This window comes from Cervus elaphus, chromosome 7, assembly GCF_910594005.1.
Source record: "Cervus elaphus chromosome 7, mCerEla1.1, whole genome shotgun sequence".
Classification (NCBI taxonomy): domain Eukaryota; kingdom Metazoa; phylum Chordata; class Mammalia; order Artiodactyla; family Cervidae; genus Cervus; species Cervus elaphus.
In genome coordinates, this window is record NC_057821.1 from 47983825 (window position 1) to 48008190 (window position 24366).

A 24366-nucleotide genomic window follows, 5' to 3' on the forward strand; every position below is an offset into this window, starting at 1 on the left:
ATTCACTTAAGTATTTATTGAGCACTTACAATGTTTTAGACACAATTCTAGGTGCAGGGACACAAAACCGAACAAAGGTAAAAACCCTTGTCCCCGTGGAGCTTATTCTAGTAAGAGGTTGGGAGGTGAGGGAAAGACACATGACATGTGTCAAGAAAATGCAGACACGTACGTACAGGCAGAACGCGGACACTGTGTGCTCGGCTCTAGACCACGACACGAAGCGACTATCGCGGTAGAACAAGTTACATGGAGTTTCTGGTTTCCCGGTGCATATAAAAGTGATGGTCACACTTGAGTGCAGTCTGTGTGCAGACATTATACCTGAAAAAGTTCATTTAAAAATCCTTTATTGCTAACAAATGCTAACCATCACCCGAGTTGTCGAGGTGTAACCTTTTTGCTGGCAGAGGGTTTGAAAGATGGCAAGAATTACCTCGTGACACAGGGGCACAAGTGAGCCAGGGTGCTGGGAAACGGCAGTCAGACGCACTCAACATGGGGCTGCCCCAGACCTTCAATCAGTAAAAGAACCTCGGTATCTGCGAAGTGCGGTAACGCGGGGACAGCCTGTCGGGTAGCCTGTTAGAGCAGCTTTAGAAAAGCAACGCAGAGCAAAGGCCACCAGGACTGTAGGAGCCTCAGCTGAGGGGGCAGACCGCACGCCAGGGAGTGGTCAGGACAGGTCACTGCGAAGGGGACGGTCAGGCTTGGCAGAGCCAAAACTCAGGGCAGCTCAACACACACGTTCTGGAACTGCCTCCACCAGGGGAACCGGAATCTCGAAACCAAAAGGCATGTCAGGGTACCGGAAGGCACTAACAGTCCTCCTGAGGCCTTCCTCTTTGGCCCAGATGATTAAACAATTAAAGACCGGGCCAAAAAAAAAGGTTACTTAAAAAGAACAAACAAAAATACAGACGCTTGTATAACACAGTACAAGTATGTGGCATTACAAGTATGTGGCAGGCCCTGTTTTAAGTACTTAATAGAAACTTCGATTAAAAAAAAACCCCAGCTTTCTTACAGAAATTGTGAGAGAGAAAAGAGTGTAATGAATCCCAACACACCCATTAGTACTCTGTCTCAGCAACTGCTGACCTGCTATTCTTCTTCATCCACCGCTGTCCTTTGGGGACTCAGGAAGGATGGAGAATTTTGAGTCACAGGCATCCAATCATTTCACCCAGTGAGACTTCAGTCCAGGCTCTGAGGGAACCATGTCAAGCATGAATACCATTATGACATCTGGTAAAGGAACAATCCCTTACTATCACCTGACATCTCCACGCTTGCTTTTCCCTGTTTATCTGAAAAGAAACCCCAGAGAGCCCATCTTTTTAAAACTGGTTTCATCTAACCAGGGTCCAGCTGAAATCCACAGCACTGGGACACAGCTCTTAGACCACTTTTCCTTTTTATTAGACATCTCTTTCCCTCCCCACTGCCCTTTTCCTTAATTCCACTGACCACATCCTCCCAGCATCACGGATCCTGCTCCTGTGAGCTCATGTTTCCTGTAACCTGACAACCGCAGCAAGAGGCTTCGCGGGTTGAGGTCCAACCTTTCTGGGGAGAGGCAAGGTACTGTCTAGGGGTTTCCGTGAACCTCTTTTCACACCACTGCGGGAACATCGAGGAAGTCAGTGGCTGAGTTCACTTTCACTGGCATGATCCAGCCCCGGCCAAGCTCCCCTGAGCTCCCCTCAGTGTCCTTCACAGGAACCCCATGAAGCAGGCACTGTGCTGAGCTCCATGCACTGGTGGCATCTGACTGCTTCACAGGGTCAGGCTCCCCCCTTCATCGCCCTGAGACGCTCCCCCGGGGCCGTGGGGACAAACGTGGCGTCTGACGCCAGCAAAGTGCCTCATATTCTCAACTGCCCCTCTGGGGGACCCCCTTTCCTTGCCCCATTTAAACGCTGGCTGTCCGGAGGGCAGTGACATCATCAGACACCACACCCCCCATGGTTGGCCCGCCCGCATCCCAGCCTGCTGGAGACTCAGGCGTGTCTCTCATTGACTGTCTAAAACCAGGCCTGTCCTAATCCAGGACGGCCCTTCCAAAACGCCGGCCTCGGTCCCCTGAGCATCTAGCCTTCAATACCCTCCGCTCCCCGAGGCAGCCACGAGCCACAGGGGCGCCTGTGCCCGGACAGCTTTAACCGCTCGCCCCTGCCCGCCCCGCTCCAGCTGAGGCACCCGGGCCCAGGGACCTGCCACCCTGTCACCGACAGGTTCACGACCCCAAGAGAGCGATGTGGCAGATGTGTAAAGTGTCAAATTTTACCCCGAGATGCTGTGGTTGTCCGGCCTTGAAACTACTATGTGGTAATAAGAAATGCAGAAAGGCTCAGAGAGCTGGAGACAGCTCTGCTCACCCAGATTGACACCCCTGCTATTCTGGAAAAAAAGGACAAAGACTAGTGTGGCTCCTCCAGGCAGTACGAGGGCCCCCTCCCGGCGGCCGCGGCTGCCAGCCGTCACAGCAGGAAGTAGTGTGATATAGAAAGTGAAGGAAAGCTGGAAACCACAGTCACCAAGTCCACAAGTTTTCATTACTCAAATTCAAGCCCAGAGGTTCCCACAGCGCTTCAGCTGGGACTAAGATCTCCGGAGAACACGGGTGCGGGAAAGCTATCTTTTCCTTTGGAAACCAGCTTAAATGATTTCAGACCCAACATTATAACCTCCCCCAGAAAGTTGATAAACGCCCTTATGTCCAAGGCAACACAAACCCAAAGGATATGAAAGTTAAAAACTCCAACCAAAATGCAGGGACTGTAACAACCTAATCCAATTCAACAGACAGAACATGGAGCACTCTTGTTTTATGACCACCAGGGGTTGAAAACCTTATCTATCTGACGCAATCACAGGAAATCTTCACAGGAAATTATACAGTGAGGATCTGCTATAGCTTCTGGACTTTTAGAAATGTCAACCTTCAGAGCCCACGACACTCAAGATGCCCTTCGACTGAGTTTTTACCAGCTTCTAGAAGAATTTTCTCAGCTCTTCACTTTCTGAGCTGAGAGGTTAATGAAATCATAGCCACAAAATAGGATGGGCCCTCAACCAAGAAACAGCAAGCTGCTTGCACTGTATTCAACACAAACTAACAAAAAGAACAGATCTTCTCCAACCAGTCTTGGTACCAAACTACAAAACTCTCCAACCTTGAGTCCACCATCACCAAGGAGAAGCAAAAGTTGAAGAAAACTTGATGTCGGCCCCGAAGGCGGACTCGCGTTTGATCAGACCCAGGCAGCCGGCCGCCGAGGCGCCCACCTCTTCACCCTGAGACCAGGCTCAAACACTGTGCTCCCGGGTGGGGGAAAGGGCCTGTCCCTGAACTGCTTCATCAAAGGAAAAATAAGGACTCGGGCTGCAGAGGAGATCGCGGTGACTCCGCGCTTCCATGAAACCACCCAGATCCCTCACAGTCAACTTTGAGAGAAGAAACGCCTGCATTTTTTAAGGGATTAGAAAATCGACAAAAGAGGACAGAAAACCAGGTATGTCCAAAGTGGACAAAATGATGTCCCGGCCTTTGGGCCAAGAGACCCCAAAAGCTCACCCCTGCAAATGGAAAAGTCACTGCACAACCAGTAATTCAGGGACAACAAACCCACCAGGTGCACAAATTCTATTGCAATGGGAGCCAGAAGGGGGCTCTGGACGTTTACCTAAGATGGGGCTCCTTCTTCCAGATCTCCTGGCAAGAGTCAAACAAAGGAAGTGGCATCAGACCCGTCCAGCAAGAAGGCTACAGTGGTTCCCACTCAGCCACAGCTACAGCCCAGAATCCAGACGGGGAAAGGGCTACGTCAGCACGTTGTCAGAAAGAAGGCGCCTTGAGCCAGAATCCCCCTGCAGGCCCCTGTCCAGGCGCGTCATAACCCACTTCCTCTTGGCAGCCTGTGATGAGGGCTGGCCAGCCAACCAATACTGGCTCTGCCCAGGGAAACTGATTCCAAACTCAGCGGCTGCACTCGATTCAGCAGAAATGGCACTGAGGAGCCTGACCACCTGGATGAAGCTCACCTGGCCGGGGAGGAGGCCCCGGCTCAGGCCAGAGCCAGAGCATCCTGAAGGTGACGCCCCCGAAAGGGCACTGGACTGCTCAGCCCCCTGTCTGTTTTCTCCTCTGTTGTGTTCACTGTATAGTATTTCAGAGGGGACACAACAGTGTCTCGCTGAAATTATATTTCGTACTTGAACTTTTTTCAAGTCGGGAAAGGAGGTTATTATGAAGATAAAATTTAAGCGGTCTGCTTAAAATTTTAAGACCTCAGCTGACCCTGCCCCTCTGCCAATAACCCACCGATTCTCAAACAAGCAGGGGCAAGCTCCAGTTTAGGGGAAACTAGGTTCATCTACACAAATTTTTTTGATTCCGGGGCTAAAATCAGCATTTCTCGTAACACACCCTGTAGCTCCTATACTTAGAATCCAAAGGCTTCTCTCCATGTCCACTGCTACCATCCTACACCAAGCCACCATCATCTCTCACACGGGTCATAATAAATACCCAGCCGGTCCCTACCCCTTGCCTCCTGGTCAATTCTCCATGAAGTCAGAGTGATTGCAATTCTTTAAAAACAAGTCAGATCACATCATTCCTCTGCTCAAAACCTTCCAGGCGCCTACCACCACCCAATCTAAGCCGCTACATTCCATCTCCTTGACCCAACCCTGCCCCCCATGTGGCTACGATGCTCTAGCTTCTGGGGTCTGGAACATTTCAGGCACATTTCTGCTTCAGGGCCTTTGCACTGGCTGTCTGCTTTACCTGGACATTATTCTCTCCCAATAGGCACACGACTCACAGACTTCAAATATGCCCAAATATGGCCTCTTCTAAACGTGCACACCCTTCACTGCCCCAGGCAGTGCTATTTCTTCCATGAAATTTACTAAGCTGATACACTGTTTTCCTTAGCTTGATGTCTTGTCTTCCTATTAAAATGCAAACTAGCTGAAGATAGTAACTTTTGACTGCTTTACGCAGCTGACCCTGCTCCTCCCTCAGTAACCCATGGATCCAAGCCAGTGCAAGCTTCAATTTAAGGAAAACTAGGATTATCCATGGAACTTGCCTTTGATTTACTGCTGTGTCTCCCAAACCCAAAACATCCTAATGTTGATGAATGAATGAATGAATAGGCCACATATTTGAATGTGAAATAGCTTATGAACTAGCTCAGAAAAGAATAGTAAAGATGAAAAGTAATTACCAGTACACATAGAACGAAGCTGCGATAAACGATCATATCAGCAGCCAACTGAATTCTCTCTATTGGTGAATCTCCCTTTCGTAGAAACAATGGCCTTATAGTCCAATGATTCCAGGTGGGTCTTTGGTACAAACAAAGACAACTTGCCCAAGTTTGTCCAAAGTGCCTTTACACTTACACAAAAGGCGGGAATGCTCAATATGTTTAAATAATTACAATGCTTTAAAAGCAACATTGCAGAAGATAAAAATATACAAAAATAAAATTGTATAAAGTTCATTAAAACAGTGGCTTAAATAAATCCTCTATCAATACCACAGAGCTAGGGAATGGACCTAGACAACAGAGCTCAGAGCTGTTTACATAATTACATGAAAACATGAAAAGCAATCCCCAGGGACACTGCAGTAAAAACCATTTGGTTACAATCAATAACCCATCCTCCAGGGGGAGCTCAGTGCACAGGCGCAAAACCTAACTGATGGAAAATCACTGTACATGATACAGTTCTGGTTCTATTTGCCCCTTTTCATCTTGGCTGCCTTCTCCTTTCTTTTTTTCACGTGTTTAGGAATTTTGTTTTTTCTTTTCTCTCTCTGGGCTTCCTTGACCATCTTTTTTCTTTCCTGTAAAACAAAAATAAAAAGTATGAGGATTTCCTGGCGGTCCAGTGGCTAAAGATCTGCCGTGCAAGGCTCAGGGGCGTGGGTCCCCCTCCTGGTTGGGAATGAAGGTCCCACGCACGCCCCAGCAAGACAGCCCGTGGGATGTGTGTCGCCATTAAGACCCAACACCGCCAAATCAATTAGTGCTTTTTAAAAAAAAAAAGTTTGGAAAAAATCAAAAGCAAAAAATCTGCAAATTTCATTCATTCTGAGTAGTCACATTATTATTACAACTAAATTTTTAATATATGTAAAAAGATAAAAGGTGAGTGTCACAGAAAAAAACTGCAAATGATTATGGCTTGGTGGTGGAACCGGGGGTGAAAACTGTCTTTACAATTTCTTCAGACATTTCAAGACAGTCAACACAGATGCCCATGGGGACATTATTAAATGTATGCCACTACTTTTCTTTATATGGTTCATATTCTAACAGAAATAAATGTTGGAATGAGAGACAAAATACGTATTTCCAGGAGACAAAGAGAGAACGTGTACTAGAGATCTGGGGATGTCTCTTGGAAGTCTTGGAACCCACACTCTCCAGGGTTTAAAGGATCAGGCTAAGAATAAGGAATAAAAAAAAAAGAATAAAGAATAACAGTCACTCAGCCGCCATGGATCATGTATCAGTTGTGTCTCTTATGTCTACAGGCAGGAGTGTAAGAAATATCTGAGATTCTGAAAATGGGGAGCTGGGCTGTAAAAACGCCCCTGGAGTGGTTCTTTGGTATTTCACCATGGGGGCCACTCCAGCATCACTTGTACAAGTGCATCACAACCACTTTTAATCAATGCGTTGAAACTAGTGTGTCCTCTCCCTGGGCAGTGCCCAAGGGCTCCTAGAAGAAGCCCAATCTCCAGATGATGTTACCACCAAAGTGACGTTCACACTTCAGGAACTAAAAACTGAAACTTCAGCTACTCTGATCCAGACATCTGAGTACACAGTCCCAAGGGACCGCGTGGTCGTGTTGACAAACGCGGGAACATGCACTCTCAGCTAACCTTTCTATCAACTTCAAGGTCGGCAGGGGGCTTCCTGGAGCCGGCGTGATCCCCCTGCTCCTCAGAGTCTGTGTCAGAGCACTCCACGCTCCCTGCATCTTCTGAATCAGAACCAGTCTCTTCCCGAACCTGACTTTCCAGGAGTGCAGGGACCTTGAAAACATCACAGGACCATGTTATTCTCAACAAGCCAGCTACCTACTGGCATTCAATGTGTTAATGACAGAATTCAGATTTCAGCCTCACAGACTTTGAAAAATGACATCCCGTACTGAAACATCAGAACAACAGGGTCCACGCTCAGCAGGAAGCCTGAAGCAGCCATTCCAGGACGGCTCAAGGACGCTCCCAAAGGGGGGAGCCACCCAGATCAACAACAGGACTGTTCCACCCGCTTCAGCACAACTGGTGGGCTGAGCCGGGATTTGGAACACAGATAGGAGAAAAAAGTGAACATATCTGGATAACTTCACAGCTGTTGGCCTGCAGATTAAATTTCAAGTGGAACATTTGTTAATCCAAGAGGGAAGACAATCTTTAAACAAGAAATATGTTCACTTTTTTCCCTGAAGGTTAGCAGTTTTTAAAGTAGCAGGAAGCATTTTTTAAAGCACGAGGCCTTCTTTTCATAAAAAAAAAAACAAACAGATCTTTACACGGTGATGGTACAAATAGGCTTCCTGGCCAGTCGTAACAGAACCTTCCTGCTCTGGAATTCAAAGCACAACTATCCTCGTCACACCTGCCACAAAAAGACCAGAAACGCAGAATCCGAGAATTCTCCTAGTCCGATTCTTCCCACAAGAGAGAGTCAATTTTCAAAATGTAAACCACAGACCTTCATATTAAAACATCCATTAAGAACATCAAAAGAAATTAAGAGCCACCTTTATTACTGCTTGAATTAGAATTAATCTCTGCTGATTGAAAATGTTAAGACACAATGAAGCTGCTGTAAGAAAAAGCACTACCGGAATCTGCACCATGAGACGGCAGGACCCGTGAGCCAGCTTTCAGCAGCCTGCGCGCCAGGGCGAGACCAGCCCCCACTGCTGTTTCAAGTTGGTTGTAGAAACATCTAGAAGCATGTGGGTACTGTTAACAGCTTCACCAGCGAAGACAGGATACACAACAACAGACCTCTGCCTCAGCAACAACAGACCGATTCAGGGGCAGAGTAAACAACAAACCTCATGTGCCCACAGCTGAAGCTCACGGTTAAAAGGAATGAACACAATGGCCACGGACTGTGAAAGCATCTATACCAGTAACAGCGCACCATTGTTATTTCAACACTAAAACTACTTGACACACAATTTTATACCCTTTTGAGTTTTCATGTAAACGAACACACGTTCTTCATACCTTCTGAACACCCGACAGATCTTTCTTCAGTCCCGTGACAGTTTGGTATAGAATCTTAAAACCAAAGAGACAAAAAAAAAAAAAAAGAAAAGAATGAGCATAAAACTGAACACTGAAATCTGCTGCAATATTAAGAAAGGATACTGTTGCCAGCTAAATGACATCTTGTGTGGGTATAAAAGTGTCCAAACTGTGTCTCAGGGGACAGAGAGTCTAGCGTGGGTGTGGTTCTCCTCCACAACCACACAACCACAGCAGGTCTGCACGCCCCAGCCGGGGGCCTCCGCTCACCGGTGGCGGCCTCGGGGCTCTTATGGATATACAGCTGTAACCGATCAGTGACAGGCAGTCCTAACTCTGAATCTCAGCTAAGTGCAATGTTTTCTACTCCCCCAAATAACTCCATTCCTTTCTCATTATCATGAAAAGGTGTATGTAGTCAATATTATTAGCATTTTTAATGTCATCAAAAATTGGGGGAAATTTTTTTCTCTCATATAATGACCCATACAATGCCTCAATTTTGTTTCTTGGCCCTCGAAGCCTTAAATATTTACTATCTGGCCCATTAGCAGAAAAAAATTTTCCAAACCTTGAGACATGTGTTGATGGATCTAGCACAATAACCATTTATAGCCTGGACTTCTATACACATCTTCCTTTCCTGCGATTACAGCCTGTTTGACTCATTCATTTCCTTTCGTAAAGGCCAGTGGATTGATGTCCTCCGCAAGCAACAGACACAGAGGGCGTGCTATGCGAAGGGAATGAGCCGTCTCACTAGTTCAAAGGCGACACTCAAGACCGCGGCTTCCCTGGTGAACTCGCTGAGGACAAACCAAGCTACTCACGTTGTCCTGCTGGGCGTTCATGGCCATGTCCTCTTCCTTCAATTTCATCATTATATCCATGTCCCTCTCATAGTTTTTCACTTCATTCAAGGTTCTAGGAATGTAAGCTCGCTTGAACACCTAACAGAGGCAGAAGAAAAGTGACGTGGAGACTGAGTCACGGCTCCTCACGTGCACCGAGCCTGCCCCCGCCCTCAGTCACGGAGCAGCTCGTCACTGTCCTCACGCTGGGCGCGGAGCCTCAGCCAGGCTGTCCGCACACTAGGCGCTGCCCGTGCTGTGTGCTGGGCACAGGAGTTAGTGACTAACGATGAAACACAGAATGATACACAGTTTCCCTTGGAATAACACCCCTCCTCTGTATTCCAGAACGTGGCATTTCTGAGTGGGACAGAAGGGAGCCGCCGTGAGCAAGCACTGCCTGGCTACGAATGACAGAGGACGAGGTCTTCCGGGGGAACAGCGTCTACCCTGTGCTACAGTGGGAAGTATGGGGTGCCTCATACTCACCCATCACACCAAGAGCTCTGAGAATTATTTTTTTAAAAAAGCCTCCTATGGATCACTTTCACAAAAAACATACTGACTCCCAACATCTGAAAAAAATCTTCCTTTTTACCAAATGTAAATATATAAAATCTACAATGTTACTGGAATCAACACTTAGATCGTTTAAAAATTCACATTAACAACAGAAACAGACTTGCAGACTTATGGTCTGAGAACACACTTATGGTCGCTGGGGGGAAGCCCGGGGCGGGGGGGGGGGGAAGGGATGACGAGGGAGTTTGGGACGGACACGCACACACTGCTGTATTTGAAACGGGGTCACCAACCAGGACCTACTGCATGGCACAGGGGTCTCTGTTGAGCGTGGCAGCCTGCATGGGAGGAGGGCCTGGGGGAGCACGGATACATGTGTGTGCGTGGCTGGTCCCTTCACCGTGCACCTGAAACCATCACAGCGTCGTCTGTTAATCGACCATGCCCCAATACAAAGTAAAAAAAAAAATTCACATTAGCAAACTAAAATCAGCTTTTCCTTCTTGAATCACATCCTCCAGTCAGTTCTGTAAAAATGTTCTCCATGCAGGACTAGGGGCAAACAAGCGGGAATGGAAGGACATAATGGGATGTAAGCTACACAATTTGGGTCAATTTAATCATGTAACATGTTATCTCAAGAAAACATTATCATCATTTAAAATACTGCATGTCTAATAAGATCAAGATCATGTCCCAGCAATATATTTTTAAAAAAAGACCCCAGGACACAAGTGTTCCCAAGGCTCTAACAGATGATCAATCTCACCTCCTCATCCACATGATCTTGGCTGGACCTTTCCTCCTTGGTCCTTTGAGATGCTACTTCCATGGCCTTGGAAAGAAAACAAAAATCACCTTCCTTCATATTCAACCCACAGAACATATATCCATTACCCAGAAACCTGGCTTTACCACTGGCTTTTTACTACAGTTTGATCCCTCACTTGTGAAATCAGAAGGAAAAGGTCTCTGGAAGCTGTCACGATGAACAAAAATCATGCTAAACCCCAAGTCCTCAGAAGTGACACAGAAATGCCACCACTACCGCTATTTCCTGTTCCTTCCAGTCTCGGCCCCGCCTCACCTTTGAGAGATACGCATCCATGTTCTCGGGTGTAACTGACGGATCCGTGACAAATTCAAAGAGCTCCCGCACAGTCATCACGGCAACGCCATGCTTCAGAAAGAAATCTGCCAGAGAAGATGCTTGTGAGAGCTCTGCGAGGGAAAAGGTTGCTATTCCAACCTCTTCACAGATAAACAGATAAAATTCACCATCGCTGAGCCAAGGGTGTCAGTATCACTGAGTCAAACGGTTCAGTGCCACGGTTCTCTATCGACGGTTTAGCAGAGTACAGAGCCACAGGCGCAAACAAGTCAGGGAGAAGCATGGTTCCCACTCACCATTGACGTTGGCGCAGTCCTTTCTCAAGAACTCCAAGGCGTGCGGGTGGTCGTGCTCCACGGACTGAGAAACGTCGATGATGTACACACCTCCGCCGTGGTACCTGCGTGGGCCAGGGCACAGGGGCTGAGCCAGGCTGCCACCACACTGCCGCAGGGGCTGGGCACGGGGGCCTAGGGGACACCGCTGCTTGCCTGTATCTTACCTAAAACTTTCTATTTTAAGAGCAACAGAAGACACTAACAAAGTGAATGAAGTGGATAAGGAAAAGAGCCACTGTGACTAACAAGAGATGGAAACAGAAAATATCCAAAGTCCTTTTAACTCTACCAGTGATCAGAGCAGTCAATCCTGTGACCGAGGCCACCAAACACGTCCTACCCTGTGACCCTGTGGAAGACAACTTGAAAACTGAGAATTCAGACGACTTCTGGGATTGGGATTTAGTTCACGTCCCTAAAGGATCCGAGGGGACTTGTGGAGGCTCTCACGGGCTACCCACTCACAGCATGTTGAATTCACTGAGGTCCGCATGCACCAATCTGGCGTCCTGGTACATTCTCCTCATGTACTCGATCACTTGCATGTACAACTCCCGAGCCTTGGACTCTGATAACTGGACGTTTTTCAAGAGCGGCGCTGGCCTTGAACAAAAATAAAGTGAACAACTCAGATAAGCAGACTCAAGTTTTTCTTGCTTTCTGCTACACTGACACATTCTTTTCTTCTATGGCTCACGCTGACCAGTTTAGTTCACTCTAGAGATACAGTTCTAAAAAGCTGTCCACAAACAGGTGCTCTGCCAGATAAGACATCCCTCAAAAACAAGGTGAGCTCTGCTGCTCTGAAGCATTTTGAGACTTAAAAAGGTTAAACAAATTAAAAACCCATGTACTAACAGAGTGGGAAAGGCTTATTAAAAAATATCCCAAGGCAAAAGGAACTATTTAAACGGGAAACATTCATATATTGGAAGATTCAAAGCACTTAAAAATACAATGCTGGGCGTGTAATTACTAGCCCTCCTGTGCACTCACATGTCGTCTTTGCCGATGAAACCCATGACGAGAACATGACTTCGCAGCAGGATGGGTTCTGGGCACGGAATCTCTGCTGTGTTTAGCCTGTGATATGAAAGCAGGCGAAAAGGACAAATGAGAAGCTGAAACAAATAACCTAAAGCATCTACTCTGAAACAGGTGACGAGCACTTGCTTGCAGCGTACAAGATGGACAGGGCTATGAGTAAACAGCACCCAGGCCTCTCGATTTATTACTTCATTTCATAAACTCTAAGACGCCTGGGACTTTAAGTGGCACCGTTACACGTCACAGAGAATGGTGACTGAACTAGGTCCCACAGCCTCTAACATCCAGCTCAAAGCCAGACGTGTTACAACTATGAAGACACAGGCCCCTGAGAACTGACGAAACACAGAAGTTATGTTTGCGATTCTTCTTTGAGTTGATCAGTGTGAACAACAATTAATAAAAATAGTGGACTCATGGCCAGTTGCTAATTGAGCATAACATTTCAAAAGGACTTTCAAGCAAGTAGACTTGGTTGTTGTTCAGTTGCTAAGTCCCGACTCTTTGAGACATCATGGACTGCAACATGCCAGGCTTCCTTGTCCTTCACTATCTCCCTGTCTTTACTTAATAATATGAAAATACCCAGTGTATGACACCTAGATATAGCATATAAAATGTTAAAAGACATTTGAAAGAGAGAAAGAAAACCTTCATTATTTAAAGCATATTTAAAACTCCAAATGAAGAAGCTTGAAGATGCTTTTACTTGATACAAAGGTGCCAAGGCAAAGAATAAATAAATGTGTGCAGTCGGACTGAAGAAGAGGAAATTACGATAAGAGAGTTCAGGGCCTAACAAAACGGTCTAAAACTCCAACACCTGCAGAAAACAACACATCATTCTCCCAACCTGATTGTGTCGCTTCCCTGCTTCAAATCCTGCAGGCTCTTTATCACCCTCACGGTAAACTCGAAACCTTCTCACGAGGCTCCCAAGGCTTTTCATGTGACCCAGCCGTGGCAGAATTCTTCCGCAGCGGCTTTGTGTGACAGGGAGAGAAGGTGGTTCCTACTTGCCCAGCAACCTCTCCTCTGTTTACCTCTGCACATCTCAGGGACTGGACGTGCTGAGCGTCCCTGGCCTTGACAGAATCACAGCAGATCTGCTGGGAGCCAAGTGCCGGGACTGACAGGCAGACACGGCACACACAGACACACACACACACCCCAGTCAGTCACCTGATTAAGTTCCTCATTTCCTTCTCTGCCCACGTCTTCACCATTTTTCTGGGGTTGCCTTTACAGTAGCCATGGCGAAATCTTGAATGAGAAAAATAACCTATTATTTCAATCATTCCCTTATTCTAGTTTTTACTTTTTAGGATATGGAAATCAAGCCACTTGGGGAAAAAAACTATCTGAGCTTACCTGAATTCCCCACTGACATACTTATCCCGGTCTTTGAACACCAGAATCGAAGTCTTGTAAATTTTGATTGCTCTGCTCTCTCCATTTGCTGTGCGAGCATGATATACATTAGCCTATTTTAAGTCAAAAACAAAAGAAATTAAGTCTGTATTAAATAAATATAAATAATATTTTGCTTTTGCAATCTATTTGATTCTATCCTCAAAAGTAGAAGTCCAGTAAACTGAAATAATATGCATAAGGAATACCATCCTCTTTTGAATATGTGAATTAAAATATACAACATAATACTAAAAGGTATAGTAACTATACCTCCTACTTACATATATAGTAAACAACAATTTAAATTATGTTAGATAGACAAAGAAAACAAACTTATGGTTACCAAAGGGGAAAGGTGAGGGGAGGGACTAATGAGGAGGCTGGGGTTAACAGATACACACTGCTATGTATAAAATGGACAACCAACAAGGGCTCACAAGATATATATATATATATATATATATATATATATCTGAATCACTCAGATGTATACCTGATACTAACACAACATGGCAAATCAACTATACTTCAATAAAAAGTAATTTAAAAAACAGGTCTTCAAATTAAATACCTACATATATACGTATACACACCTGAGTACTTTGAAACATTTTTATATTTCAAGTATGTGGAAAATATCTGAAGACATTCTTATATCTCGTGATTTGTAAAGTGAATTTCACTGAGAACTGCTTCCCACAAAGTAAGTTGCTAATTGAAAAGCAACATGCCTGTCTTTCTCCCACACGTAAAGAAAATACTGAGAAAGACATGTGCTGACTCAAGAGACTAGACCCCCACCCCTGCCCCCATCGTAACTGTCCGACCATCTGAACCAGCGCTGGGCACACCTGGATGGGCTGACGGCGCTGGGGAGGCACCTTCTGTGCACAACTCCTCCGGGCCGTAACAGTAACAGCCATTTTTAAGAAACGTCACTGACTGAACTACCCTCATTTGGCACAGTTTGTTTACTAAGTGCCCTAGTTTCACTACTGGGGGGCTTCCCTGGTGGCTCACAGGGCAAAGAGTCTGCCTGCAGTGCAGGAGACCAGGGTTCGATCCATGGGTCGGGAAGATCCCTGGAGGAGGGAATGGCAACCCACTCCAGCATTCTTGCCTGGAGAATCCCATGGACGGAGAAGCCTGCCGGGCTACATCCATGGGGTTGCAAAGACTAGGATACAACTGAGCGACTGCCACTTTCACTTTAGTTTCACTTTGGTATCTGAAATAAGAAAACGAACACGGAAACATTCAGACACCCAAAAACTGGCTCACTTCTTTTCCGGTGCTGATGCAGCCATTGATCTCCGCTATGACTCCCCTCGTCAGCATCTTGAACAGGATCATTCGTGTTCTGGGGTCCAACACCTAAAAAGAAATGCAAAAAAGTAGAACGTTCAGACAGAGTGTACCAATATTTCTCACGGAAGCATTAGACAAGAAACTGGAGCTAAGTGCACTGTGCGATCCTGCTGGGCTGATAGAGTCACTATGGCAGCGTTCTAGTCACTCACTGCAGTGAACAAAATGCGAGATGAGACTCAAAGGAACCAGAGAGGCAAGAAACCAGCAAGTTCACCCAGTCGGGGAAATCAAAGGCCAACAGGTCCAAGGGAAGCAGAAACTGACTTCAGACCCAGGAGAGCTACTAGAAATACAATCAAACCAGAGGTAACTTTGTATTTTTCAGCCATCATAAAAACAGGTGAAATTAATCTCTATTTTATTTAACCCGGTACATCTAAACCACTATCATTTCAACAAGTGGGCAAAGTAAGAAGTCATCAGAGAGAGGTTTAACATCCTGCTTCTCACACACAGTCTTCAAAGCCTGGTGTGCCTGTGCAATCCCGGCACACGAGGAGCCAGCCTGGCCGCTGCCCTGGACACGAAGCTCCACGGCAACCAGCAGCCCTCCGCAGCTCCCGATCAGATCGGCCAGCCTGCTTCCTCTACAGCCTGCAAGCCGGAAATGGTTTCTACATATTGAAATATTTTAAAAATTGGGAATTCTCTGGAAGTCCAGCTGTTAGGACTCTCCACTACAGAGGGCCTGGGTTCAATCTCTGGTCAGGGCACTAAGATCCCTCAAGCGGCATGGTGCAGTCAAATAAAAAAGAGAACTGTGACCCACAATGCCAGAAGTATTTATCATTTAGCTCTGTAAAGAGCTGGCCAACCCCTGCTGGAGGTGGGTAAATCCAGGAAAGGTGTTATCTCCTTCAAGGTTAGAGCAGTCAGTCTCAAGTAAAAAGCAACCTCAGATTCGCTTTAACAAACAGAAGGCAATGAATTTAAAGGCTGTTGCGCCTGTTCAGTAACTCAGAAGAGAATCTGAAGATTCATGTCTGACTGAGTCACTGCTGTACACCCAGACTAACACGGCACTGTACGTCAACAGTGCTTCAACTCGACACTTGGAATGCTCTGGAATACCACTGCTCCAAACTGGGTCTGTGCTATGTGTATGGGACGGGTGGGGAGGCTGGCAGGGGGCGGAAGTGATGGTCTGACCTGTTTCATCACTCTCTTCCCTTCAGATACCTGGGTCAATTCCAATACCCAACCACAACCCTCGACACGTGGTGGGTGAAGTCGGGTTTCCCCCCTCATTCCTGCATAAAGAATAAAACAAGTCTGACTTCTAAACCAAGTAAGGGATTCTAAATGAGTATCTGAAGGCATTATCTGTCTCTCTCCTTTTTTCTACACACCTACACACACACACACACACACTTTGTGGTAGATACCTGACTCACCTCCTGGGAAGGCTCACAAAATTCCCGCAGACCTTGTTTAAGACAAAAGAAAAGATTCCTGGACTTACAGGCAGTTCTGCTTCCCCCAAGAAGATGAAAGCATTGCTGGGTGGCTTCATGGGCCATAGAAGCAGGGCATGATTCTAATTTATCTATTTAAAGTGCTGTTATAAATAAAGCAAAATGTAGATCTCTAAACTCAAAACTATAAGGAGGAGCAATTTTATACAGAAGCAATTCTAGGTGACATTAGCATGACGCAAGGAGGATGAAAGCAAATTACAAATCAAAGACAGAATTACTACTTTGAAGAGCATGCAACACATTCATTTACACTATACCTGTTCTACAGTTGCTCTGTCCGCCTTATCTTTGATGCGATACCTAAGACAAAACCAAAAAATTAAAGGTGACATTCAAAATTCAGAGGAGCCAAAACCGAAAGATTCTAAAGGTACATGATGCCATGATATTCCTAAGCAGGTAGTTCTTTAATGACACATTTCATAACCTCGTTATAGTTTCACATCGTGTGAAACTTCACTGCCTTTAACAAGCCAATCAGTTCCCTAGGGCAAAGGGAGCGTATCTGCAGTAAGAAAAAAAACCTTCCATCCATATTTCAGAAGGGTTAAATAAGAGCAGTGAGGTAAAACAACCTATGCAGGAAAAAGAGAACAAGTCTGTAAGTACTGTTTCTTAGACCATTAATGATTTTCTTAGTACAGAATTAAAGTAATTTATAAGGCTTTCTCTTCAGAGTCCTTTTCTACAAAGAAACAAGCTTTTATCAAGACAGCTACTGCATGAAAACACAGACTCTGATTACTTTGGCTCACATGCTAGGTGCCTCAATTCACAGACTAACCTAAACTAATAAAAGATCCAAACAGGCAGTTCAGTGAAATAAAGTGTGCTGTTTCTCAAAAAGCTGGTATCCCTTACATGTAATAATAAACCAGAAGAAAACTGGGTTTTAAGTTCAGTTCTAACACTGCTGTTTTTATGATCTTAGTGTCATTTTCTGTAACATATTGTTAATGCTTTAGCATTATTAGCAATAGGAGGTGAGCCAAAGCTTAAACATTCGGTTTTGAGAACAGAAATGGAAATGGAAACTGTTTTCAGTTAAACTACTTAGTTTTAAATCTGCTCTCACATTTCTAAGGCTCCCCCAGTGGCTCAGTGGTAAAGAATCCGCCTGCGGTGCAGGAGACCCGGGTTCGATCCCTGGGTCGGGAAGATCCCCTGGAGGAGGGAATGGCGACCCACTCCCGTATTCTTGCCAGGAGAATCCCATGGACAGAGGAGCTGGGCATGTCCAGTCCATGGCATTGCAAAGGGTCGGACATGACAGAGCGATTAACTTTCACTTTCACTTTCCATTTAAAAAAAATATTTCATGGAAGGGAGCAATCCTTAATAAGCTCTAAAAAGGGGACATTTTTTATACTCTAACATTTTAAATTGAAATCTACAAGCACTGTTACCCTGAGAGCACTTTCATGAATTTTACACAATTATAGTTTTAGCACAGATTTCTTAAGAAAACTCATCTAATATTTTCAACTTACAAAGTCATAGGATATCCTCACTTAACCTTAAGAATTGGTTTAGGTATAAAAAGGAACATCCTTTGCAAAAGAATTATGAAAGAGACGCTACTAACCTGTCTACAATTAGTTTGTATCAGTCACATTTTATTTACTTTATTGTATATACTTGATATATTACTTACATATCTGCTTCCTTTTGCCGAGACTTTTCGGTGACTTTGTTTATTACAGAATCAGTAACATTTAGCTTATCTAAAGAAAAAAAACCCACAACATCAGCAACATAAGACAAAGTTTCTGAATAGGATACTTCTCCCCTTTCCCTTCTCTACTTTCTAAATATTTTACTACACATAGTAATGCATGTTAGTAATGAAAAGTGTGTTTTGTGTTTTTAAGGGCAAGCACTTACTAACAAAAATGATCACTTTCATCATGACAGGTGTCATTTCTCAGCCAGAGAAATCTAGATTCAGAAATCCCTCAAAAATATTCTATCTGCTCTTTCAGACATTTAATATTTTGTACAACTATCATAAATATTATAATTCTAAAAATGTCAGTTTCACTTCCAATTACAGGTCCGCGCTAGGGATGATCAGATTTGAGAGCTGTCATACCAGGCTCCTAACAGCCTTCGTCTATGAGAGAAAGATGACCCCGTGTTTCTCAAGAGGCTTCAAATTCACACTGTGATTCCCTGCATTCGACGGCTCATGAAATGATTTAATGCCACACCAAAAGTCAAACAAAATGTGATTATATTCAATAGTCAGGTATTTTCACCATTCTACTACAAGATAACCCTACTAAAAATCTAACATAAAACCAATGATAACTTGAATAAGTATCTGTAACTTTGTATTTTCATAACAGGAGAGAACACAGGACTAAAAAAGTGTAAGCTAGAGTCTTTTCTTTAAGTCATGTTTTTAATTACTAAATTTTAATTTCCTCTAAGCTTTATTATTTACCCTGTAACACTGAATATATCCACTGATTGATCTAATAAAATTTTATAACACTTTTTGTTGTCTTTGAAGAGTTTTCTCATTGCCTAGTGAGAGGAACTGTATCTTAAAAACTCACCTAGATTAATTTTATTCTCAAATTTCCGTAAGACTTTGTCTGCTGGAGTAGACATTTTGGCTGCATTGAAGCTGGGAGTCTGTCTATTGGCCTGGAAAAAATGAGTTCCAGAGATGAAAGCTCTAAATATACATACAAGCCTAAAATTCATCACATCTTCCCTTGGTTCATAGTCAATTATTAAAGCATCAATACTTAGGGGAGTACCCTAAAGGAAGGGAAGGATCAATCACATTTGCCCAAGAGGTTTTTAAAAAGTCACTTGAAATATGCTAGACATTCAGAGACGTCTTCTTTTTTAAAAGGACTTTTTGTGGCTCTGGAATTTACAGAAAGATTTTCACCAGGCTATGTTGCCCTGCAGCCCTAGCCTACACGGACTTTCATTCTTCATCATTTCCATATTTCTGATAATGATGTGGATTCATTCCATAATCAGTAAATTTAAAAAGAGTTATTTAAATCACCATAAGAGCCTTAAAAAAACTGCCTGGGAAAAGACACAAATATGCAGTTTACTGCAAACAGTAACAAAACAGAGAAAAGTGCAGCTTAACTAGTAAATAAAGAAAAGCAGATTAAGTATGTAGAGGTGCTTTGTTTTCAATTATGAACTGACAAGAGACACTTAGTGTCTGATGGGGACAGAGGTTCAGTTTAGCAAAGTGAAAACTTCGGGAGAGGGATCCTGTTGAGAGCTGCACAATGTGAGCGTGTGCCGGCCACCGAACACTGCACAGTTAACTACGGTGAAAACACGGTCTGCTTTATATCATGTGACTTTCACCACAACAGAAAACAACAACTACTAAAGAAGACATAAGCAAACAACACAAAGACCTACAGGATTATGTACAAAATACCTGAGGGTTACTCCCTCCACCTGAAGTGTGACACCGGGTGAGCTTTCCGACTCCATCGCCCCAGGCCCAGTCATCGTCTTCGTCATAATCTCCGTCTTCCTCCTCTTCCGGCTCACTTTCACCCATCTTCTCATTGGCGTTACTCTGAAGGTCTTCAAATACAACATCGTCTTCCTCTTTGACGGTTTTCAAGTCAATGTTTTCACTAGAAATAACAACATTTTAGCCTGTTTACACATTCTTAATTGGACTTACGTATGTATTTAAGAGAGAGTAGACGAATCTATACAGATACATCAAAAAGGTTCAATTATAACATGTATCTCCCAATAAATTCAAACTTAATACCAAGTTGTCCTGTTTCTGAGTTCTATTTCAGCCGATGGGTGATTGCCCAGGTCCGAATAAAGTAGTAGTATTCAGCAGGTTGTTAAATCCGCTCCTGCCTTTGTCATTTTCTCAGCTGAATGAACTAGCTCTGGTCAGTACAGCAGACCTGAACTCCAGGAAAGCCACTCACAAAGCTGCTCTGAGAGCAGACAGGGGAGGCTTTCTGACAAAATGTGGGAACAAGTCTGAAGCTTTATTTCAAGCCTTACCTTGAACTCAATTATCACTCTACAATGAAAAAAGCTTTAGCAAGACTTGTGTTACACAAAGAACTTCAAATCACCCCTGCTCCTGAAAGGAAGGATGGTGACGAGAAGCAGCACAAACGAGAGAAGAGGGCCGGGTATAACTAAATGGGAGAAGCGGGGATTGTCAAGCCCAGAGAACTGGCCCAGAGGAAGGGATCACAACTAACAGGGTCTGTTTTTGCCACGTGAAAATTCAGACCAGCGTCACTGAATCTTCTTAGTTTTTCAAGAGAAGCCAGAACTCTGCACTTCCGTGGAACATCTCCCACTTAACTGGTGTGGTGTGTTCAATTTTAACAGGCCACTGTGCACACCAAACACATGTCTGCAGGTCAGATCCCCGAGAGGCGGTGAGTACTGCCAGTTTTGAGCCATCAGATGGACGGCAGGTACAGAAATCATGTGAAACACTCAATAACATGCATTTCAGCACACAGAGAAGTTTAAGTAAATTCAGATGACCAATCCCAACTCATTAATTAGCCATGGCTTAGAGGGCTCCAAATCTCCATGGACATGGCTGAGAAGAGAACAAATAATCATCAACCCCCTGCTGTTTACTAGAATTTCATAACCATAATCCATAAATTGATCCTTCAAACTGCCAACCACCTCAAGCGGCATGTTAAAGCTATCCTGTCACTTGCACCACGGCTTTCCCACCTCAGCTGGGCAGTCCCTTGCTGTGGGCGGTGGTCCTGTGCAGCAGCATTTCTGGCCCGAACTTTCCAGATGCGGTAAGCGCACAACCACGCCCAGCTGTGACAACGCCTCCCAAGTTCCTGGAGTCGGCAAAACCCACTGGTTTACATCTTCACAAAGTCCAGTGCACACTCCTGACCGGTAACTACTCACCAGGCGCACTGGCTGTTTCCTCCTCCCACGTGACTTAGTCCCTGGGGACTGCGGCACGCTCACCTGAAAACACTGACCTGCAATGCCTTCTTCATTTCTCTGGCTAAACCCTACCTACCCTTCCAGTAATTAACTTTGCTCAGGGAAGGCTGCGCGGTTCTTCTCCTTTCTACTACTTACCCAAATCTCATACAAATAATTTGTCCAGTTATTCAATACGTTGCCCTTGCTAGAGTGCAAGCTCTGTCACCCAGGGGAGCACTTACCAATGTATCAAGATCAACTGACATGAGATCTGTCACACAGAAAGCGATCAACCTGTATTTACTGAAAAATAAAGCAATACCGTCTGCACGCAGTAAATCCTTACTATGAATACAAAGTAAAAACCCTCTTCTGGGAATTCCAAAATGAACACTACGTTTCATTTTGCTTTCAAAGTAGGAGTTATCCCCAATTTCTTTTGACTCCCACTTCACATCTATTTTATGGTTAGAAATCTGTCCTTCTACTTCCAGAACATCCTCGTCTAGCGCCCATGATCTATGAACTGAATTCCCCTAGTCCTTTTAAACATGTCCACTCCTGCCCTCCAAAACCATCTCCTCCACAGCAGAATGATTCCTGTCAATCACATGCCGTGTGATGTCCCTGCCCTGCTGCAAGTGTGGCTTTCTACAGCATCAAGAATATCTCAAATCCTTACCATTCCTTGTCACTCTCTTAGGCTCTGGCTCCTCACTTCTGCACCAGCCGATCTCTTCATTTACCTCCACCGTGCTCTGGGCACAATGACCTCTAGATCTTCCTTCCACAGCCAGGAGGGACCACACCTACTGTCCCCTCTCCCTTCTCTGCTTCCACAGGTTGGCTCCTTCTTGTCCTTCCGATCTGGACTTAACGTTCCCTGACTGTTAAGTCACTACTTAGTTCTATCAACTGATTTTAACTGTTTGCATAGTATATGTTATGTGTTTAAAAAAAAAAAATTCCATGTACTTATCTGTCTCCGCCTCCTTCCCAAGTAGAAGGGGCTGTTTGTCTTGTTCATCACCGTCTTCAGCGCCGAGGACAGAACAAGCACACAGTAGGTGCTCAAACATTTCTGGAACGCTAAATGGTAGTTAAAAGCTCAAACACCTGCTTCCCTGTTTCTCTCCCCAACTCTAACCCCTCAGGGATGCTGACAACCCGGGAGCCGCGGACTAACTGCCGTCACCTGGATCGAAAGACCCAGCTGAGATGGAAAAGCCCCAAAAGGCTGTGAAAAGAGGCCCAAGGAGAGATGCATAAGACCGGTCTCCCTCTCAACCACAAACAAGCGTCAACGCCCCCAGGGGACCGCGGTGGCGGCGGCGCAGGCGCGGCTGCCCACCTGTCCGAGGAGTCCGCGTCGTCAAACTGCCCGGGGACCACCCGACTCATCAGCAGCCGCCGGTAGTCCATTGCGGGAGCAGCACAGTGACGGTTCCGCCAACCGGCCCAACGGCCTCTGCGCGGACGCCCGCCTCAGAACGGCTCAGTGGCCGCCGCGCCCTACGCGCGCGCCACGTGCGGGCACCACACGCCGAACGCCCGGACCTACGTCCGCCCCGACGGGAAGTCCCGCCCCCGAACGGAAGCTGTGTTCCCGCAGGAAGTTCCGCCTCGCGCGGGGGCTGAGCCCTGGATATTGACCTTCCGCGGAAGCCGTCGGTTGTGTGGCGATCTTGCTGTGGTCGGTCCCCGCGGGTCCTGGGCTGGCCTTCCTTCCCGGAGCTCTCCGCGTCGGCTTGCCGTTTTGTCTCCTCCCGTGGAGGCACGTGTGTAAGCTCGGCCGGGGCTGCTGGCCCTGGGGGCTCACTCTGTGTAAGCCCCTAACTGTGTGAATGGAGATCTGAAGGCGCCCCTCGCCGGGCCCGCGGGCACGTCTGAGGGGACGTCAGATGGTCCGGGGGCCGGAACTCGGCGGCCGCGGCTGGGTGGACGTCACACAGGGGCGTTCCAGCGTGTCCGCACCGGCGGCCCGGCGTTGAAGAAAAAGGTTGAAAGCGTTCTCCCCGCGGTAGAGCCCAGTGCGCAGGGAGGAAGCCCGAAATCCTTATTTCAGATCCGAGCCTCTATGGACCCTGGAAGTGAGCATACTTTTGCGACCTAAAAAGTTTGTTCCGATATTGTGAGGTGGAAGTAAGATGAGTGCTTTTCAGAAGTTAAACTTTGACTGAAAATTAAACTTGAGGATATTTGCCAGTAACCCCAGTGACACTCTTTTTATTCCTGTCCTAAAACAGCTTAGAAGTATCTCTGGAATATCTATCCAATCACTTGAATGAGTTTTTTTCTTATGTGTAGCAGAAGTTATGTGAGGACAGAATGAAAGATGAAAAAAGTAAGCCTAACTAAAAAAAAAAAAGTGAATTGGCAGATCATGCCATAGGAACAGAGTTGTAAAAGTTCTAATTGGAAGTTCTGGGTTCACAGACAAAATTTTGAAGAAATAAGGGCCTAGTAGTTTTTTATTCTTGGAGAACAAAGGGATGCTTTAGTCCTCCTCCACCAAGGCCCAAACAGCATTTATGTATTTGGAAGACAGTATACGGAAAGTGGAAGTTAAGTCGCTCAGTCATATCCGACTCTTTGCGACCCCGTGGACTGTAGCCCACCAGGCTCCTCCATCCATGGGATTCTCCAGGCAAGAATACTAGAGTGGGTTGCCATTTCTTTCTCCAGTATATATTTGGAAGACAGTATAGGTGAGTATAAAGTCAGGTCTTTCACCAATCCCGACTAAGCTGTTTGGCTCACTGGCTTTTTTATACTTTACCAAATGATGACAGGTTTGAAAAAATTAAACCTCAATAAATTATTTATTAATCTGATAGTTCAATAAAATAGCCCAGGAAAATGATTAAGTTGTTTTGATAGAAATATATCATTGGAGTGCAGGATTTAGTCAACATATTCTCTGAACAACTCTGATTGGTTTACCTAACGGGATATTGAAAAACCTTAAATAGATTCTTTTTGTTGTGTTGCTGTT

The 24366-nt window shown here is 45.3% G+C and overlaps 2 protein-coding genes across 4 annotated transcripts in view; one reads left to right on the forward strand and one right to left on the reverse strand.

The window, feature by feature from the left end:
- Position 1: 1 nt before the first annotated feature.
- RIOK1 (RIO kinase 1) lies at positions 2-22996 on the reverse strand. Of its 3 annotated transcripts, XM_043908597.1 has the most exons (17): positions 22723-22996; positions 19855-20059; positions 18992-19082; positions 18085-18154; positions 16688-16730; positions 14863-14955; positions 13540-13652; positions 13351-13431; positions 12118-12204; positions 11587-11724; positions 11080-11183; positions 10760-10866; positions 10442-10507; positions 9130-9249; positions 8279-8332; positions 6914-7066; positions 2-5866 (listed from the first exon to the last, which is right to left on the reverse strand). In XM_043908597.1, exons 1-17 carry the CDS (start codon positions 22791-22793, stop codon positions 5756-5758), a joined length of 1707 nt encoding a protein of 568 aa, XP_043764532.1. In that variant the 5' UTR covers positions 22794-22996; the 3' UTR covers positions 2-5755. The 3 variants fall into 3 exon arrangements, with proteins under 3 accessions (XP_043764532.1, XP_043764534.1, XP_043764533.1); XM_043908599.1 differs by lacking the exon at positions 6914-7066 and having other exon boundaries at positions 2-1209; XM_043908598.1 differs by lacking the exon at positions 6914-7066.
- Positions 22997-23274: 278 nt separating this feature from the next.
- The window catches only part of CAGE1 (cancer antigen 1), a 38425-nt gene continuing 37333 nt past the window's right edge, over positions 23275-24366 (forward strand). Inside the window, exon 1 of the mRNA XM_043906963.1 lies at positions 23275-23461. Coding sequence (XP_043762898.1) covers positions 23449-23461 — 13 coding nt within the window. The 5' untranslated portion in view covers positions 23275-23448. The remainder of the gene's footprint in view (positions 23462-24366) is intronic.